The sequence below is a fragment of the Felis catus genome, chromosome B2, assembly GCF_018350175.1.
Source record: "Felis catus isolate Fca126 chromosome B2, F.catus_Fca126_mat1.0, whole genome shotgun sequence".
Classification (NCBI taxonomy): domain Eukaryota; kingdom Metazoa; phylum Chordata; class Mammalia; order Carnivora; family Felidae; genus Felis; species Felis catus.
The window spans coordinates 33932567-33953309 of record NC_058372.1 but is presented as its reverse complement, the minus strand read 5'-3'; the positions used below and the strand labels follow the sequence as shown (position 1 = coordinate 33953309).

The 20743-nt window shown below is 48.5% G+C and overlaps 1 protein-coding gene across 6 annotated transcripts in view; it reads right to left on the bottom strand.

Annotated features, from left to right (window-relative positions):
• The window catches only part of PPARD (peroxisome proliferator activated receptor delta), an 84213-nt gene that overhangs the window by 12808 nt on the left and 50662 nt on the right, over positions 1–20743 (bottom strand). For all 6 annotated transcript variants that reach the window (XM_011282251.4, XM_019830482.3, XM_011282253.4 and 3 more), the window contains one exon: positions 4119–4349. In XM_011282251.4, the coding sequence (XP_011280553.1) occupies positions 4119–4248 (130 nt within the window). In that variant the 5' untranslated portion in view covers positions 4249–4349. The remainder of the gene's footprint in view (positions 1–4118; positions 4350–20743) is intronic.

Below are 20743 nucleotides of genomic sequence, written 5' to 3'. Positions count from 1 at the left end.
CCAATTCTGTGGGACACTGGAGCTGGGGTACTAAGCAGCCTCCTTACTTCTGTTGTCCTGTTCACTTGCACAGTGGGCTTCTCAGGGCTGCCGCACAGCCTTGTCCTCAACTGCACAGCCAGCCCCTGCCTGGACACCCACCACATACTTGCTGAGAGGGAGGTGCCCAGGCCAGGAGGAAGGACGCCTGATCTTTCTCAGCTCCATCCCCACATGAAGACCCCTGACTTCTTTCTAGGGTGTGGCTGGGATGCCCATCACTAAAGCAGGAGGGGACAGCAACCCTTGCCATGACCCAGCTGGGGGACACTGGGCATAGGAGTTTCTTCATCGCAGGCCCGTCCTGCCTGCCTTCTCAGGTGTTGAGCTCGGTATAGACGCAGAATCAGTGCAGAACCTCTGAAGGGTCAGAAGAGAAGCAAACTGTGTGATCTTCCTTCTGTTTCAGGGCTTGAGGCTGTGTCCCATCCTCTTGAATTCCTGAGGGGACTCCAGAGGCCAAAGTCATAGACTCATGGCAGAGAACCTTACCCAGCCAGCCCTTGAGGTGGGCACACTTTAAAGGCAGAGACTGAGGGGTGCGTGGGTGGCTCGGTCGGTTAATCGTCCAGGTCTTGATTTCAGCTCAGGTCATGATCTCACAGTTCATGAGTTCAAGCCCCACATTGGGCTCTGCACTGACAGTGTGGAGCCTGCTTAGAATTCTATCTCCCTCTCTCTCTCTCTGCCCCTCCCCCGCTTGCTCTCTATCTCTCCCTCAAAACAAATAAAAATAAAATGTAAAAGTAAAGACTGAGATTGGAGAAGTGAAGACTGAGATTGGAGAAGTGAAGTCACCAGCAAAAGCCATAGCTCATAATCACACAACCTTGAGATCCCTGCTCTGGCTCCCCAAGGTGAGGCTCTTTCTTCCAGGGCCTTTCACCTGGTGGCCTTTTTTGGGAAACAAAAACTACTTTAACTTTTTGTTTTTAATGTTTATTTATTTTGAGAGAGAATGCATGAACAAGAAGGGGTAAAGAGAGAGAGACAGACAGACAGACAGACAGACAGAGAGAATCTCAAGCAGGTTCTGCACTGTCAGCTCAGAACCCAAATTGGGACTTGATCCCACAACCCTGGGACCATGACCTGAGCCGAAATCAAGAGTCAGACGTTCAACCGACTGAACCATCCAGGTGCCCCCAAATTACTTTAACCTGTTAAAGAAAAGCAATGCATTTGCTTCTTAAGTTAGGAGAGTACTGTAGATTTGAGAATAATACATAATGGCATATACCAAAGATCCTACTCCTTTGAGTTAATGGCATAGTCCTTTGTGTGTATACTCTTCTAGTGCCTTCCCTGATACTTAAAGATTTTTTTTTTTAAGTTTATTTAAACTTGTAGGGGTCAAACCCACGAGCCGTGAGATCATGATCTGAGTTGAAATCGAGTTAGACGCTTGACCGACTGAGCCACCCAGGTGCCTCGATACTTAAAAGATTTTTAAGCAATGGGATCCCCAATTTGTCAGGAGCTGTTTTTCCCGTCAGTGTATTCAGACCTACCCTATCCTTGTTAATGACTACACCGCATTCCACAGTATGGCTCTACCACAGTTTATATAACCAATTCCCTACGATGGGAGCTTGCCAATTTTTTGCTTCTATGAGCAGTGCTGCAGTAAATAAGTGTGGAAATCTCTGTGTGTTCTGCGCGGGTATTTACATGGGATACATTCCTAGGAGGGGAACTGCAGGGCCAAAGGAATGTAAAAAGTGTTGGCCTGCGTTGCCAAACTGCCCTCCACCCTCTTAGCTGGAGGGCCATGTCTTCCCCCTCTGGCCAAAACGGTTCTCTTTGCTAATCTGACAGGCTAAATGACATTTTATCTTGAAGATATCTTCTTTGATTAATGAGTAGACTGAAAAACATTTTGTTTTCTGGCCAGCTGTATTTGTCCTACCATGAACTGCCTGTTTCTATTTTTCAGTTGTTTGCCTTATAGAATTTGTGGGAACATTTTTTATACTATGGCTCTAACACATTATGATTATGTTAAACAACCCCCTCCTGTTTCAAATCCTGAGCAAGGAAGTCTTCCTATCTCTCCTTCATCGATTTATTGATAAATGGAATATATTAAATACCACATCATACATAGCACCGCAAGGGCGGTTGGGCAAATTTTCCCCCAGACATCTCCCTGCGTGCCCTAATCCCATGGATAAAGCTTCCCGAGATGCCATCATCTTGCCCACTCGCCCTGCCTGGGCATGCAGGCACTGTACTCTGATCTGTACGTGAACAGCAGTATCATGTGAGGATATGGTCCCACAAGGCTGTGTAGGAAACTCCAGGACAGGTCATTACTTCTGTGTGCCTGGCCCCAGATGTGGGGATAGGGTGGGCCAGGCTGGGTGGTGAGGCCACAAATCCCATGGCCTTTTCTTCCCTTTTCACTCTTCCTCAGTGACGTAGTTCGCTCATTCTTAGCCCCTGGTGTCTTCCTTCTGCTTCCTAACCTTCCTTGCCCATCTCAATTTCGGAACAGTACATGCTATTAGCACTAAGTGACCGATCACCTCTGGTTAGCTATTCCTTTTCTGAGAAAGGCTCGGCCTCTAACTTCATCCCAGTCACCAGCCAACACACAGGGAATAGGTTACCGTGGGGTTTGGGGGATACTTTCTCCTAAGGCCTGAAATCACACCAAGTCCACTTTGGTCACTCCTGGGTATGTGAGTGGGCTCAGAGGGATGGGATAATGGCCTTTCCCTTACCCCCGCCACGTGCCCAGAAGAGGAAGAAGCGCTGCAAAATCCAGGGACTCGTTTTGCAGGTTCAAAATAGTGTGGCTCAGGGGCACCTGGGTGGCGGTCGGTTAAGCGTCCGACTTCAGCCAGATCACGATCTCGCGGTCCGTGAGTTCGAGCCCCGCATCGGGCTCTGGGCTGATGGCTCGGAGCCTGGAGCCTGTTTCCGATTCTGTGTCTCCCTCTCTCTCTGCCCCTCCCCCGTTCATGCTCTGTCTCTCTCTGTCCCAAAAATAAATAAACGTTGAAAAAAAAATTTTTTTTTTAAAAAATAGTGTGGCTCAAGGATTTGGGCCTTTCTTAGCTACAGGCTAGGCAGGAACCTGTTCTATCTCAACAGCCCCTGCCCCAACTCTGACACCATCTACCTCTTCTCCACGCAGAGATGGGCTCCAGAGTCCATCCTTGTGAGGTGGGCCTACTCCTCCACCCTGAATCACCACCATCTGTGGTCAGGATCTCCTTCAGCGGAAACCAGTAGCAAAATCAGGAGGTCCCCTCCTGGAAGTACATCCTCTCATGACACCGAGTTCCCTCTGAGGGAAGGGAGCAAGAATCAACTGAATGTGTTGGCACTTATGTGGAGGGAGAAGGAGAAAAGTGGTGGGGAGGGCGCTAGGAGCAGGGAAGAGGCAACATCAGCAGCAGGGAAAACCAGGGGCCAAGAAGTGGATTCTGAGTGCCCCTGAAGGTGGACGTAACATCATGATGGTGACAGGGACAGAAAGGTACAGGGTCCCAGAGAAGAATGTCTACCCCGCTACTAACAGTGGATAAACAAAAGGGGAACCAACAAGTGAGATAAGAGAAGCTAAAAACTGTCTGGCTGCACAAAAGTAATCTTAATTACAGTCATTCATACTAACCGCTTAGCATTGATGCCTAATTATAGTGCAGCTCGATGACTTGTATAATTGGCACCAGATCAATGGAGTTGGGTGTTCTGACTGATCATTACAGTCACAGGTACAGTCGACCTTTCCAGTGTGTTGTCAATGTAGATTGGCTCCGGATCCCTTGGGCAGTAGCAGTGGGAATAATACTGACGACACGCATGACAAATGCCAGCTCATTTAATTCCCACAAAACGCCCTGTCCACATCCCCCACAAGCCCCGTCTGTTTTACAGAAAGAAGAAGTGCAACTGCCTGAGGTCTTGCAGCCGATGAGCAACAGAACAGGGGTGTGAACGGAGGCTGTCTGGCTCCAGTCCTGAACCACTCTGCTACTCTGCACCCCGTGACGTTGTTTGCGGAGGGCATTTCCTGTTCTGCCTGCCGTGCTGCCTCTGCCCCGTGTCCTCTGCCGCGCCCTCCTCACCTGTATAGCTGCTGGAAGGAAGCGAGCGCTCTGGTCCTCCGTTGAGTTCTGGGCCTCCTTCTGCCTCTGCCACTTCCTTTTTCTCCTCCTCTTGCCGGACCTCAGGGGCTTCCCCTGGTGGCTGCTCCATGGCTGATTTCCCCTCGGCGCCACGCCTGCAGGCCCGGTCATAGCTCTGGCATCATCTGGGTCTGGACGCAGATGGACCTCTACAGGGAAGTTCCCATCAGCCTGGGCCAAGGGGCAGACAGGAAGAGGATGAGAAGGTGATGGAGCAGGGCATGCGTGAGGGCTAACACCTGAGGAGCCAGTATGGAGGGGGCTCCCCTGCTCCTGCTCCTGCATGGCAGGAACGCCTCCTCCCTGCAGTGCTACCCTATGGTCTCCACTCCTTGCACCACGAGTCACTTCTCCTTCTGCCCTGTGTCCATTTGGTTCCTGAGGCAGGTTTGTGGGGTTCAGAGCAGTCTCCACGAACCAGACAGGGCGACAAGCCACCACATCACTTCTCCCAGCCTCCTCGGCCCCATCCTGCTCTTTGAGCCAGATCAGAACGACTTCAGGGGATTTTTTCAAGCTCCTGATAAGCACTGCACCTCCTAACCACCATCCTGTCCCTACTCCCCGCCCCCTCCCCCCGCCCCCCAGCACTCAGGCTCTCCTAAACCACAATTCTTGAAGGGAGTGGATCCTATCCTTCCTGTGTTTGGGTGTGGGGGGAAAAGGACATGAGCCCCTGCTGGGTTAGGCTCACAACTGGCAGCAGATCTGCAACTAGACCCTCAATAGCATAGCCATCAGGCAAGGGGAGATGCATTCTGTCCAGGACTTTCCAAGATGGGTTACTGGGTGGTGACCCCCACATCCTTATCACCCAGGAGGAGGCAGTTCCAATCTCCAAATAAAATATTGCCCACAATGCCACAGTCAGCGGTGGTAAGATCCTGAGGTGTTGCTGGTGAGGGTTATCCTGGCAGGGGACAGTAGGCAGAGGCCTTGAGAGTGGGGTAGATTTTGACCAGAGATGGCATGAAACTTGTCTTGGAGGTACAGCACGAGAAAAGACTCGGAGGCAGCACAGTGGGGGAACCGTAAGGAGTCCTGGTGGTCAGGCGGTGGGTGCTGCAGGAGAGAGGATGTGGAGGGAGGGCTGGGAAGGTGGGCTGTATCTAGGCACGTGCAGGCTGTGGGAGGATAGAGAGAGGAAAGGTCTGCTTTACAGAAATTCAAGCATCTGTGGGACTTCTCCTGCACGTGCCATGGGCAGCTCAAACTCAACCCATCCAAACAGAACCCACCATCTTCCCCAAACCCACCCTTCCTCTGGTAATCCCCACTTTAGTGACCCGCGTGCCCATCCACCCACTTCTCAAAGCCAGAAGGCAAGGGTGAGCTGAGACTCTTCCTTCACCCACGCTGCTCTACACTTGCAGACTTGGCTGTATGCTGGAACCACTGGGGAGTTTTTAAAATGTGGATGTCTGGGCCTGTCCCTAGAGCTTCTCATCTGATGGTCTGGGGAGCAGCCTGGGCATTGGGATCTTTATTTCTAATTTTTTTGCTGATTTTAATCTACGGCCAAGCTTGGGAATCAATGTTCCACAGCAAAGCAACTTCCAACTGACAGTAAATCTTCCCTCTCATCATTCCTTTCCATCAGGCTTTCATTTTTTGTTCAGACTGACAATAACCTCTTAGTTTGTCAACGAAAGGCAGTTTGGAAATCCAGCCCTAGAGTCTAAGAGCTGGGGGGTTGGGAATCTAAAGATACAGGGAGTGTCCTTGTTGACTTGACAGTCACAGGAAGGGATTCAGTTCACCAAAGGAGATAGCAACATGTCAAGGAAGGTCAGAGGAACAGGCACCAGAGCAGACAACAGAGCACTGGCCAGAGGCAAGAGAGACTGGGGACAGCCGGACAACTCAGAGTCATGGGAAGGGCTGTTTCACAGGGGAGGGCTCAACCATCTCAAATGCTGCAGAGGTTAAGGGTGATAAACTGACACATGACCCCTGGATTCGGTGACTACCAGGTCGTTGGTGACTTTGTGAGACAAGTTTTAAGTCAAGTGGTTAGGACGGAACCCTGGGCTCTGAAGAATAAGTGGTAGTGAGGAAGGTAAGACAGTGAACGGAGACTAGCTTTTTTTGGTAAATATGTCAAGGAAATAAATGTACAAGAGGATACTGCCTTGAGAAAGTGCTGAAGCCAGGAAGTATTTTAGACTAGGGGAGACTCAGTCTGTGGATAAAGAGGTCTGCAGAGAAAGACAGTCTGAAGATTCAGGGAGGTAGCTGTGGCAGAATAACTGATGCGAGGGGAATAATTCAAGGGCACAGGGTGAGCAAAACACAAAGAAGTATCATAGCAATTGGGGAGGGGGTGGTTAAAGCTCATATGGAATGGCCTCACTCTTTTAGTTAATAAAGTAGGAGAGAAAGTTGTCCGTGGAGAGTAAAAGACGGGACTTGCAGGAAGCAAAGAGGCCGGGTGGAGGCACTTTGGCCAACATGACAGGGAATTCACTGCAGAGGAATAAAAAGAATTAGAGTAAAGCCACAATAATTAAAACACCGTCGCACTGGCACATGAACAATCAGTGAGAGAGAATACAAAGAGTCCATAAATAGATGCAAACACATATGGAACTTTAGCATATTATAAAGATAGTACTTCAAGTCAAAGGAAAAAAATGGATTCTCCAAGAAATGGTACTGGGACCACTGAATAGTCATCTGGAAAACCTAAGATGGATCTCTGCCTCCAACCTTACACCAAGACAAGGTCCAAAGAAGTAAACAAAAATTTTAAGTTAAAACAAAATTATATGGGGGCATGTGGGTGGCTCAGTCAGTTAAGCGTCCGATTCGACCCAGATCACGATCTCACGGTTTCATGAGGTCGAGCCCCGCGTTGGGCTCTGTGCTGACAGCATGAGCTGCTTGGGATTCTCTCTCTTTCTCTGCCCTTCCCCCACTCACACTCTCTGTCTCTCTCAAAATAAATAAACTTTAAACAAACACAAACATACATGAACTATTGGGCACGTGGCTGGTGCAGTCGATGAGACATATAACTGTTGATCTCAGGGTTGTGGATTCAAGCCTCACACTGGGCAGAGCCCACTTTGAAAAAAATTTTTACATATTTGAACTATAAACATACTCTTGAGGTGGGGAAGAGCTAAGCATGACACTAAAGCCATAAAAACTTTATGTGTTAAAAGATTATGGATAAAAGATTAGTAAATTTGATTACATGAAAATATAAACTTTCTACATGGTAGAAAAAAAGTCATAAGAAACAAAATATAATAAACTGGGGAAAATATGTGCAACTCTCATCAAAGGACTAATTTCTCTAAAATATTTCCTATGAATAAGTAAAAGGACACCAATCTAATAGATAAATAGGCCCAGGATATGAAAATGTATACAGAAAAGGTACCCATTTGAAAGGCTGCTGAATATCACTCATAAAAAAAAGAAACTCAAATTAAAACAATACTGAAATATACTTTTTACAATCAAATTAAAACAAAATGTTAGGGCACCTGGGTGGCTCAGTTGGTTAAGTGTCCAACTCTTGATTTGGCTCAGGTCATGATCTCATGATTCGTGGGATTGAGCCCTGTGTTGGGCTCTGTGCTGACAGTGTGGAGCCTGCTTGGGATTCTCTCTCTCCCTCTGCCCCTCCCCAACTTGCACACATGCTCGCTCACTCTCTCTCAAAAACAAATAAATAAACTTAAAACAAACAAAAGCTAACACGCTGCTAAACATGTGGGGAACCAATCTCACACATCCCTGGTAGAGAGGTAAGTGGGCACAACCTCTGATGAGGGTAATCTGCCTACATTTATCTAAATTACAGGTGCACATTCCCTTTGACCCAGAAATGCCACTTCTACGTTGTATTCTACAGCTGTTTCTACTGCAGCAAAATGACACAAAGTATTGGTTATTCATGACAGTATTATTTGACTAGTAAGAGGTGGGGAACAAGCTGAATGTCTATTAACAGGGGCCTTTGCAAATAAATTATGATATGGAAACAGGAATTCTGCACAGCCACATGTAAGAGTCATGATGTTTATGGGCTGAAATGGAAGTATCTCTATGTTATATTAGTAAGGGAAGACAGCAACTTGCAGAATGAAGAGCTACAACCTCATGCAAGAAAGATCTACTGAAGCTATGTTTGCTCATGTGTGTGTAAGCCAGGAAGGCTACACAGAACTGGGAACACTGGTTGCCTCTGGACCACTAAAGGGAGAGGGGTATTTCACGGTACCTTTCGTACCTTTTAAACTCTGAACTACAGGTGTGTTGCCTGTTCCAAAAACAATTTAAACTGGAATAAAATAAAAAAGGTAAAACATACAAATGACAACGTGGAAGATGAGAGGGAGGCAGCTGGAAGTGCTGATGAGCTTTAACAGTTCGGGCAAATATAAATGGAAAAATTTCTTTTTTTTTTTTTTTTAATTTTTTTTTTCAACGTTTATTTTATTTTTGGGACAGAGAGAGACAGAGCATGAACGGGGGAGGGGCAGAGAGAGAGGGAGACACAGAATCGGAAACAGGCTCCAGGCTCCGAGCCATCAGCCCAGAGCCTGATGCGGGGCTCGAACTCACGGACCGCGAGATCGTGACCTGGCTGAAGTCGGACGCTTAACCGACTGCGCCACCCAGGCGCCCCTAAATGGAAAAATTTCTAAGATGACCACTAAGACATACAATACATACATACTTACATACAATAGCATGTATGATTTCCAAATTATTATCATAGAGTAGGAAAACTTAGAAGCCATGTAAAACTCTACCTTTCTGACTGAGAAAGTCTCACAGATGGGAGACTATGGTGACATAAAAACTAAATACGATGTAAGATGGACCCTGGAACAGAAAGACGACAGTAGCAGAAGAACTGGTAGGATCCGAATAAAATCCACTTGGTTTGTGGCACTGAACCAGCGTTCGTTTCTTAGTTTGGGTACGTGTCCGGGGTTTATGTAAGATTGTGCACATTAGGGGAAGCTGGATGAAGGACATATGGGAACTCTGTGTGATCGCTGTGGTATTTCCATAACCCTACAGTTTTTTCAAAAAAACAGCTAAAAAACGTTCTGGCTTTCTGGCTTCTCTTGAAAACTGGGCAGACCTGGCCACTGGGTGCCTGCATGCCCCTGACACCACGCAGAACCCCTTTACCTACACACGTGTTCACCTCTGGTCCCGTCTACTACTTCCTGCTGTCACTCCCTAAAGGTGTCCCCTCCAGCAGGAACCTGAGATTGGTTAGAATAAATCCCTTCCTCAGGGATCAATCCCTGATCATCAAACTTGGCAATCACTAGACCCAGAGTAAGGCAGTTCCCATGGCCAGCCCTGTGGCTCTGACTACCAGTGGTGGCCTGGGGCGATCACTTCTAGTTGTCTACCTAATTCCACTCCCCATCTTCCTGAGTCCCAATCTCTTTGGATCAGCCACGTGCTTAGCTAAACACTCAATTTCCTGAGCTCTTCTGCAGCTATCCAGTTCATGTGACACAATTCTGACCAACGATATGTAAACAGAAATCTATTGGGAGGGCCTTCTGAAAATACTGTTTTTCTCCTGATAAAAAGTGACAAAGGTTCACCTTCTCTCCTTCCTGCCCGCAACAGGAATACTGTGCCTGGAGGTGTAACTGCTCCCTTCTGAGCAGGAGAAGACAGGTTAGGAGGGTGGGGCAGAAAGTATGAAGGGGCCTTGTGCAGGGACTGACCTAGCCCCAGAAGGCCTGTCTCCAGACAGCTTGCGGAGGTGAAACAACGAAATGCCTGTTTTACGAGGCTCTGTTTGCCAGACTTCAGCTGCATGCAGCTGAACACAATCCTAACTAAAACAGCAAGACACAGGACACTTAGCCAAGGAGGAGAACAGGGTTGTGGAAGGGGGATGGCGACAACACCGGGAAAAGGACCCTGGTGATTACCAGGAGCAGTTTGTGACTAGTGTGGCATGTAGTAAACGCTCTAATTAGTTACTATCTGAACAGCAGGGGCCGGGCACACGGAATCTTCATTCTCCACAGGACTGAAAAGTCTGGAGGTGGAGGAGGCTGGGGCAGGTGAGGCGTGAGAAACCCTCAACCAGGCCAATGGCAGAAGGGACTACAGGAGGCTTGAGGAGCCACAACGAGAGTATGGGCAGCATGGTGACAGAAGGGTCAGACAATGTGGTTTCTCAGAGCTACAAGCACAGCGGTGGCAATGGCCACAGGGTAAGAGGCGTGAGGCTGATTAGAACCAACTTTTTGGATCCGTGTCGCGTGGATGTCAGTGGAAATGCACCCCGGACCATGGTGGTGAGAGCTGGGGAGACAGGGACATGAAGATTTGGGGTCCCCCTTGGCAGCTGGAAACAGAGGAGGGAAAACCACAACTTTGCCTCAGACAGATACTCGACAAAATATTTTCTCACTCATTCCCTCACACCCTCTGATCCTCTGAGTGACTCTGGGGAGACGGGACGGAGTTCATGGTCAGGACTGAGTCCTGGAAGGAGGGGTGGGTGCTGACTGAGCTCCCACTACACATCACATCTGGCGTGTGAAAAACAGGCTCTGCCAATCCTCACGAGCTCCCACAGGCGAGCCTTGTGAGCTCCCCTAGGGAGATGAGGGAAGCGACAAAAGCTCAGTCCTGTGGAGCCTGACAGGGTGTCTCCTGGAAAAGGTGCCAGGCTTCTGAGGAGCTGTGGGCAGTGGGCCACCTTATGTACCTCTGACACCCTGAGCCTCAGCTTCTGCTCCATATATCAACTGCTGGAAGGTTATTTCCGGTGACCAGAGGAACTGTTATCAGTTGGGGGGGCGGCGGAGGGTGCAGGTGATCACCTCTTGAAACAGATGTGGTTCTGGACTCTCGCCAGAGTTCTGCATTTGGGGCCAGGATCCTCGGATTCTAGGCAGACGGTCCTCCCCAGACTGGAATGGTCTCTTCCGGCTGTGACCAGCTGAAGGGGGAGGAGGAGCAGCAGTCCGGCTGTTCGAAAACCCACACACGTCCCTTGGGCTGTTTCATATTTAGATGTAACCACTGTGCTGCAGCCCATCCCTGCATTTTGCCAGAAACCATCCATTTTCACACAGCCCTGACTGTTCCATTTACAGCTGAGGTCTGCCCACCTCCCAGCGGCCAAGGCCGCCCCCACCCCTACCACTGTTCTCAGCCTGCCCAGTCAGGAGCTACTTTGATCTTTCTGGGCCCTCCCCGCCCCCCGCCACCCCGGGCCCAGGCCCACAGGCTGGGTATCCACAGGTGGCTGCCACCCCACTACCACTACCCCTGCAATGGACCTTATTTCCCTTCCTTTCTTCAGCCCTAGCACTAAAAGTAGCATGCCCTGGCACTAGGTTTGACTTTTATGTGGCTGAGAAGCCCAGGTTTTAGCTATTGCCACCCCCCGGGGCTGTGCCAGAGTCAGAAACCCTTTGACTGTGTCACAGCCTCCCCCTATTTGGGAGGTTGGTGCTGGAGTCAAACAGGGCAAAGGTCCCGCAGCCGGCACGAGGAGGCGCTGCTCTGCTGCCCTTGGACAAAAAATGGAGTCCCCAGCAAAAGAATTTCTCACACAACAAATGCCTGGACTACTCTGCTTCTGGCACGCACACACGTGTGTGTTGTGTGTATACGTGCACACACGAGCCTGTTGCGCAAGCAAACCAGTGCTCCCATCCCAGCGCCCATTCTCTTTGCCCCAAGAAGAAAGTCAGGCCTTCTGGCAGCAGAGGTGGGGGGAGGCACACACTTCATCCATTTCCCATCTGCCCATCCCACGGGCAGAAGTAGTTAGGAGCTTAACCCAAATGACCCTAGGGAGGCCTGGTCTGGGGTCTGAGCAACCACCACCTGGTGCCCCGATCCATCCCTAGCCGTCCTCAGGAGATGGAGCATCCCTGACGCCCCCGGCAGGCCGCATGCTCCGACTGGGGTCAGGCAGAGTGCCGGAGCCCCACTCATCCCTCAAACCTGACAGGCCTCTCTCTGCATCAGAGCTCACGCTGGGTCCCAGCCTTAAGCTTCCAGCCCACCGCCTCCATCACAACAGTACCGCTTCCATTCTCCGAGAGCTTACTACATACCAGGTTCTGTGGGTATGGACACATTTAACCCTCACAACGACCCTAAGACTCAGATGCTGTTATTATTTCCATTTAACTGATGAGGAAATCGCACCCAGACAGGGAAAGTAACTGACTCAAGGTCACACAGTAATTGGAATAGCAGGATTGGAGCCCAGGCAGGTTGGTTTGGTGTTTATCAGTGCACTGTGTGCCTTGCATGTGATGCCGGGTGAGACTGGACCAGAAGCTGGTATGTCCCTGCCCTGCTGGATCTAGAAGCTGCTCTTAGCCTCAGTCTGGAGCCATCACTGCTGAATTCTTTGTCTAGCTGCCAATCCCCTACTGTTTTTCTGTCAACAGTACCCTGGGTCAAAGCCCTTCTGAATACTCCCTGCCGGAAAATGACTTCTGTGTGCTAAAGACAGCCATAGGCTCTGGTCCCTGGCTCCTTCTCCAGTCCCATCTCACCTGCCCCTGTCCCAGCATCACTCTCCGAATGTGGAGGGACGTACAGGCCTCAGCTTGGAATGCTGTCCCCTCTACTAGTTAAGGCCCATTCTTCCTTCAAGGAAGGAAGCTCTCCCTGAGTGGCCCCATTCTGTTCCTTCCTAAGGCAAACCCGAGCCTGGCTCTCCGGATCTGCGATTACTGCAGCAAACTGCAATGTCAGGCAACTGGTGTGGCCTCACCATGTTATGATCAGTTTCCCAGACAATGCCCTCTATCTTGCTGAGTGAGGTAGGTCCCCAGCACCTGACACCACGCCTGGCATTTAGTGGGTGCACAACACACACTTGTTGAATGAACACACAGAGTACAAACATTAAGCTCAGGCACAGTGTTTTCACTTGTAGCTTTTGCCGCTCTATCCATTTTCATGTCACTGCCCCTGAGATGCAATACTCCATAGAAGTTAATTCCAGGGGCTTCTGTGTCAGGCCTGGGCTCTAACCTTGGCTCTGCCCACCCTTTCTGTGACTTGGGGGAAGAAACTAACTCTTCAGAGTTTCTTAGCCCTGAATTTGGGAAACTACCACTTAACTTGAACAGACGTCATAAGTATTAATTAACCACACAGCAAATACTTAACAGTGCTGAGTATATGGAGCACCTGGGTGGCTCTAAGCTGATCTCGGCTCAGGTCACTGTCTCACAGGTCGTGCGATCAACCCACTGACAGCACAGAGCCTGCTTGGGATTCTCTCTCTCCCTCTCTCTCTCTGTCCCTCCCACACTTGCTTTCTTTCTCTCTTAAAATAAATAAGTAAATAAGCATTAAAAATAAAATAAAATAAAATAAAATAAAATAAAATAAAATAATAAATAAAATAAAATAAATAAAATAAAATAAAATAATAAATAAAATAAATAAAATAAAATAAAATAAAATAAAATAAAATAAAATAAAATAAAATAAAATAAAATAAATAGCGTTAAGTATACGGTAAATGTGCGGCCAATAGGGACTGTGGCTGCTGCCATTATCATCACTGTTGGCTCATCTTAAGGGATTAGAAGGAGCAAGTGATATTCCAGGACTTACACAAACACAGAATTTCCCACTTCCCTGCTTTACAATCAACTGTGTAAAAGGGAACTGACAGGGAGCTCCCTACTCTGGACATGTGCTTCTCTTTCAGAGAGCTGGACCCAGACTTCCTCCCCGTGTTGTGCCCCCTGCCCTGATGCAGATGACCCAGCTGCTGCCCTTTCCTCCCTCCCACCACGGCAGGAGGATGAGGGTCAGCAGTCTCCAGAAGAAGGGCAGAGGTTGCCCCATTTCCCTGGTAAGTGCTTTCAGGATCAGCAGTGAGAGAGGCCATGGGAGGATGGACCTGCTTGACTCTGTCCCAAGCTTTCCAATCAATCATTAATCCAGGTACTGACCCAGTGCCCTGGTTTTCCAGACCAGCAACTCCACAGGGCTCTTTGCTTTCCATTTGCCAATTCAGATGACCCCATTCCTCTCAGGGTACAGGAGAAGCCTGTGTACCTTCTTGCTGGCAGGCCATCTTGAAACTAACCCCAGAAGTAGCCGGGGGCTGGTTTTATTCAGAGTGCGCTGGAACCAGAGAAAAGACGGGCAGCAGGCCATGCTTGCCCTCACATTATCTAATTTAGCTCCTAACCCCTGCAGAGTGGAGCTGAATTAAAATAAAAGGAAAAGTTGCCTCAGGGAGCTACTGAGAGCTTGTAGGGGAAGAGAGACGTGAGGGGGAAAGAGGGCTCTTCACCTGGGATCAGCGGGGCCTGAGTACGCTGAGGCACGGACCCTCAGCCATCACCTTTCCCGCTGTGAGGGTGAACCCATTGGGCACTGCCCCCTGAGCACTGTCCTCGCTGCCTCAGAGTGGAGCTGCTGCAGACTGAGGATATTAAAAATCTGGTTTTCGGGGTGCCTGGGTGGCGCAGTCGGTTAGGCGTCCGACTTCAGCCAGGTCACGATCTCGCGGTCCGTGAGTTCGAGCCCCGCGTCGGGCTCTGGGCTGATGGCTCAGAGCCTGGAGCCTGTTTCCGATTCTGTGTCTCCCTCTCTCTCTGCCCCTCCCCCGTTCATGCTCTGTCTCTCTCTGTCCCAAAAATAAATAAACGTTGAAAAAAAAAAAAAAATCTGGTTTTCACAGACAACACCACCTCAGCGATGTCGAAACATGTACATATGGCATAAAAACAAAACTGGGGAGGGGGGCGGGCGCCTGGGTGGCTCAGTCGGTTAAGCATCCAACTTCAGTTTGGCTCAGGTCATGACCTCACACTTCATGAGATCGAGCCCTGTGTCAGGCTCTGTGCTTACAGTGAGAAACATACTTAGGATTCTCTCTCTCTCCAAATAAATAAAACATTAAAAAAAAAAAAAAAAAGAGGGGCACCTGGTTGGCTCAATTAGTTAAGCGTCCAACTCTTGGTTTTGGCTCAGGTCATAATCTCATGGTTCATGGGATCGAGCCCCAAGCCCCTGCTTGGGACTCTCTCTCTCTCTCTCTCTCTCTCTCTGAGCCTCCCCTGCTCGAGTTCTCTCTCAAAATAAATAAATAAATTAAAAAAAAAAAAAAAAAAAAAGAAAGAAAGAAACAAAACTGGAAAGACATGCCCCAAATTGTTGATGGTACTTTTTTTCTGAGGGGTCAAGTTATGGGTGATTCTTATTTTCTTAATTCTATTTTTCTGTGTTCTCCAATTTCTTCACAATGAGAATGGGTTGCTTTTATGATGGGGGAGGGGGGAGACATTTAAAAAAGTGTCATGAACAAAGAAAACTGAATAATATGCTGAGATACTGATGAAGTAAAAGAAAGGCCTGCCCAGAAGAGACCCAGATCTTTCCTACTGGAAGCCTGAGGGAGGAATGAGGATCTACCACTGTTCACAGAAGGCTCCCGAGGTAAGGATGGTTGTGCCAGCAGGAGAGCGTCACACCAGGGGACCTTTCCAGAACACTCCTCATCTGAGGACCTCAGGTGCTAAGGCTGCCAGTGCTGTCAGTGCCCCTCCACTCTTCTTCTGGTCCCTGCCAGCTGCTGCCAGCTGCTTTCATTCACTCATCCAACAAACATTTGTTAAGTACCTAATACCACGTGCCAGGCTACACACACCAACACAAATATGTAACTAGGAATGATGAACAGGGCTCTGAAGGACAAAGATCAAGTACAGTGGGGGCACACTCAGAGCGTGCTAGCCTAGGGTGTGTGGTCGGGGAGGCCCTCCTGAGGACAAGACCTCGGACTGAGAGGGAGACATGTAGGGTCCCAGGGCCACCAGGAACAGACATGTGCAAAGGTCCCACACAGACAGAAGGATGGCATGGACCCTCTGAGAGCACAGGAAGGCTGGTCATCATCTGGGGCTTCCAAGGGCAAGCTAGGGTTGTGGGCGTTTACCCGAAGAACAGCAGAGAACCTAGGAGGGTCATTTAGAAGATGGGCAGGATCAGAGCTGCATTTAAAAAATGAACTTCTTGGGGTGCCTGGATGAATCAGTCAGTAAAGCACCTGGCACTTGATTTCGTGAGATTGAGCCCCGAGTCAGACTCTGCACTAACAGTGTGGAGCCTGCTTGGGATATTCTCTCTCTCTCTCTCTCTCTCAAAATAAAATAATAAAAAAAAGAAAGAAAGAAAGAAAGAAAGAAAGAAAGAAAGAAAGAAAGAAAGAAAGAAAGAAAGGAAGGAAGGAAGGAAGGAAGGAAGGAAGGAAGGAAGGAAGGAAGGAAGGAAGGAAGAAAAAACATTTCTGGCTGCTGTAGAGGACAGGTTGGAGAGGAGTTCAGCTGGGTTCTGGGAAGCCAGGGCTATAGCAAACCTAGCTGGGGCATGGACAGGGGAGAAAAGGCCACCTCCCAGAGCCCCGGAAGGCTAGGCATGGGAAGCAGCCACCTGTTCATTCCTGGGAAGATCCAGGCCAAAGAGCCGAGGGGTGAGGCCCTCACACAGAGGTGCATGCTTCTTTGGGTGCTCCATCTGTGCTCTAAGTAAAACGTCAGGGCAGGGTTAGATAACCTCCAAGCCCCTTCCTGCTATGGCCTTCTTGGCTCCAGCCTCCCAGTTCTGTCCTGGTCATAGTGATTCCAGCTGTGACATACATATGGATCTGGGGAGCAGACAGTGGCACTGGGCCTTGCTTGGCAGGAGGCCAACTGACACAAGCAGCCACATTTCTGGGCATGACAACTCCACCAAGCCCTCCAAACTCCTGACACACAGCTCTCGTAACCAGCACACCAAACTGTGGACCAGTGGCCCTGTTCTGGGAGCTAGGTGGTTACAGGGCTACACATACCCTTCTTTTTATTTTGTTAATGCTTATTTGTGAGAGAGAGAGACAGAGAGAGAGAGAGACAGAGAGAGAGAACCCATGCACAGGCAGGGGAGGGGCAGAGAGAGGGAGAGAGAGAATCTCAAGCTCAGCTCAGAGCCTGACGAGGTGCTGGATCCCATGAGACTGAGACCGCAAGATCACGAACTGAACCGATATCAAGAGCTGAATGCTCATGGGGCGCCTGGGTGGTTCAGTCAGTTAAGCGTCCGACTTCAGCTCTGGTCATGATCTTGTGGTTCATGGAGCCCCGCGGTGGCCTCTGCACTGACAGTGTGGAGCCTGGAACCTGCTTCTGATTCTGTGTCTCCTCTTTCTGCCCCTTCCTTGCTCACATTCTGTCTCTCTCAAAAATAAACATTTAAAAATGGTTTAAATATTTTATATATATATGTATATATATATATACACATATATATATACATACACACACACACACACACACACACACACACGCACATATACAGACATACATACGTATATATGTTCATGTCCTAGGAGCACTTGGGTGGTTGAGTCGGTTAAGCGTTCAACTCTTGGTTTCGGCTCAGGTCATGATCTCATAGTTTTGTGGGTTCAAGCCCCATGTTGGGCTCCATGCTGACAATGTGGAGCCTGCTTGGGATTCTCTAACTTCCTGTCTCTCTTCCCCTCCCTCAATGGCACTGTCTCTGTCTCTCTCAAAATAAATAAATAAACTTAAAAAAAAAAAAAGCGTTCATGCCCTTGGGGCGCCTGGCTGGCTCAGTTGGTTAAGCACTTAACTGTTGATTTCCACTCAGGTCATAATCTCACGGTTCATGGGTTTGAGTTCCAGATCAGGCTCTGCATTTACAGTGCAGAGCCTGCTTGGGAGTCTCTCCCTGCCCCTCCCCCACTCTGGCACATATGTGCACTCTCTCTCTCAAAATAAATAAATAAACTTTAAATAAATAAAATTGTTCATGTCCTTTGACCGTGTAATACCCCTCACAGGAAAATACACTGGGCTATTCAATGCAGTGTTATTTACATTTTTTAACAATGAGAAATATTTATAATGAAAAATAACAGAAAACGACTCTATGCCCAATAGAGGAATGGTTAAATATATTAGGCATCCCCTGAAAAATGGAGAACTATTCAGCCATTAAACTCATGTTTCCATGCGATATTTAATAACTTGTTTTTAAGTGAAAAATAGTAAAAGTACTGGGGTACCTGGGTGGTTCAGTCCGTTAAACATCCGACTTAGGCTCAGGTCACGATCTCATAGTTTGTGAGTTCAAGCCCCTCACAGACTCTGTGCTGACAGCTTGGAGCCTGGAGCCTACTCCGGATTCTGTGTCTCCCTCTTTCTCTCTGCCTCTCCCCTGCTTGTACTCTGTGTCTCTCAGAAATAAAACATTTTTTAAAAATTAAAAAAAAATAGTAAAAATACAGAACTACACAGGATGATTCCCATAAAAATGACTAGAGAAAGAATGGAAGGATGGTCCCTTGTATGAATAGGGTTGTAGGTGATATACTATTTTTCTGTTGCTGTATTTTTTTTTTTCAACGTTTATTTATTTTTGGGACAGAGAGAGACAGAGCATGAACGGAGGAGGGGTAGAGAGAGAAGGAGACACAGAATCGGAAACAGGTTCCAGGCTCTGAGCCATCAGCCCAGAGCCCGACGCGGGGCTCGAACTCACGGACCGCGAGATCGTGACCTGGCTGAAGTCGGACGCTTAGCCGACTGCGCCACCCAGGCGCCCCATCTGTTGCTGTATTTTAAAACTTCCTATACTGATCATGTATTATCTTCACCTTACTTGACCCATCAGAGATGTACTACATTGCTGGATCCTTCCTCCTTTACACCTTTTCTTACTTGGCTCCCAGGCTTCCTGGCTGCTCCTATGCAATTTCTTTTGCTGGTCCCAGGTAGGAATTTTCTTCCCAGTCCGAAGATCTCTTTCATTGTCCAGCAACACTCCCTTCCTTCGTGATCTTAAACTGGCTACTGGCTTTCAATACCTTCAATATGCTTATGACTCCCATATTTACTTCTCCAGTCCAGCTTCTCTGACATCTTCACATAGATCCCCAATTGTTTCCAAAATGAGCCTCTGACATTCCCCAAGGTCCCATCTCACTAAATGGCACCTCCCACCTTCTAGCTGGTCAGGCCAAAATGTTGGAAGTCAGCAAATCCTGTGGGCTGTGCCTTTAATAAATACCCAGAATCTAATCACTTCTTACCACCTCCACTGCAATGATCCTGGTCCACGCCAACATCACCTCTTGCCTGGATTATTCCAACAGCCACCCGCCTGGCTTTTCTGGTTCTGGCTTCACCTCTACTCTCCACACAGCAGTCAGAGTGATCCTTTTAAGTCAGATTCTGTCTCTCTTGTGATCCAATCTCTCCAGGAGCTTCCTGCCCATCTTTACAGTGGCCTGGGAAGCCTCCTGGAATGGGTGCCCTGCCTGCTACTCCCTTCCTGGTATACCACGCGCAGGTACACGGCCTTCTCGCTGCTCTTGAACACAGCAGGCACAGCTTGCTGCAGTGCCCTTGCTGCCGTTCCCTCTGGCTGAAAATGTACTTCCTCAGGGCTTTGCTCCAAGGTGACAGTCAACCTGATGTTGGCGACAGTCATCGAAAACGAAAAGATATGACCACCAACTGACCCGTGAGCTGGACCCAGGTGATCAAAAGCTCCTCACCCCCTTCCCAGTCCTTGCAATGCAGGTTCTGCTGGCCTCTTCCGTTCCCAGAGGCTGTTCCGAGGATACAGCCTGGAGGTAGTGATGTGATATCGAAAACACCTGCACGGTCTATAGGACTGAATCCAATTAAGGCCTCTTCGTAAGCTGTCAAGATTTGGTGGGCATGTGTGAGGATCCATTTGCCTTGCTGCCACCCAAGATGAGCTTCATATGTAAGTTTCCTATGCCTATTAAAACTGCCACCTAGGGGCGCCTGGAGTGGCCTGCCTCTTTGGTCTCTCCCTGTCCTCTGTTCAAAGTGACACCTGACCACTCAATTTAAAACCATCCCAGCCCACCCTCAGGTACTTCCATTTCCCTTCCTGCTTCAATTTTTTCTGTAGCTCTTACCACTATCTGGAATGGTGTGTTGTGTACTCATATATGTATGTGTACATATATACGAGTATTTTTAAAAACTCACTTGTTTATTGGCGGTCTCTCCCCAAAAGAATATAAACCCCACAAGGCAGAGATTTTCACCTATTAGAGTCACACATATCTTCAAGTCGTAGAGCAGGGACTGGCAGACAGTAATTGCTCAATAACTATGTGCTGAATGAATCATCTTTTTAAAAAAAATTTTTAATGTTTATTTTTGAGAGAGAGAGAGACTGAGTGCAAGCAGGAAAGGGGCAGAGGGTAAGGGAGACACAGAATCTGAAGCAGGCCCCAAGCTCTGAGCTGTCAGCACAGAGCCCAACACAGGACTCAGACTCACAAGCTATGAGATTGCAACCTCAGCTGAAGTCGGACACTTAACCGACTGAGCCACCCAGGCATCCCCTGAATGAATAACTTTTTATAACTGCACAGAAGATTTCCATTCATGGCCCACCCTGAAACAGCTCCATAGAGATCATTGTCCTTGGATTCAGTTTTCCAGGGGTACCTAAGCCTGCTCTCTAGACCACTCCAGGCAAAAGAAGTGCTAATCAGGATTATAATGAATTGGTAG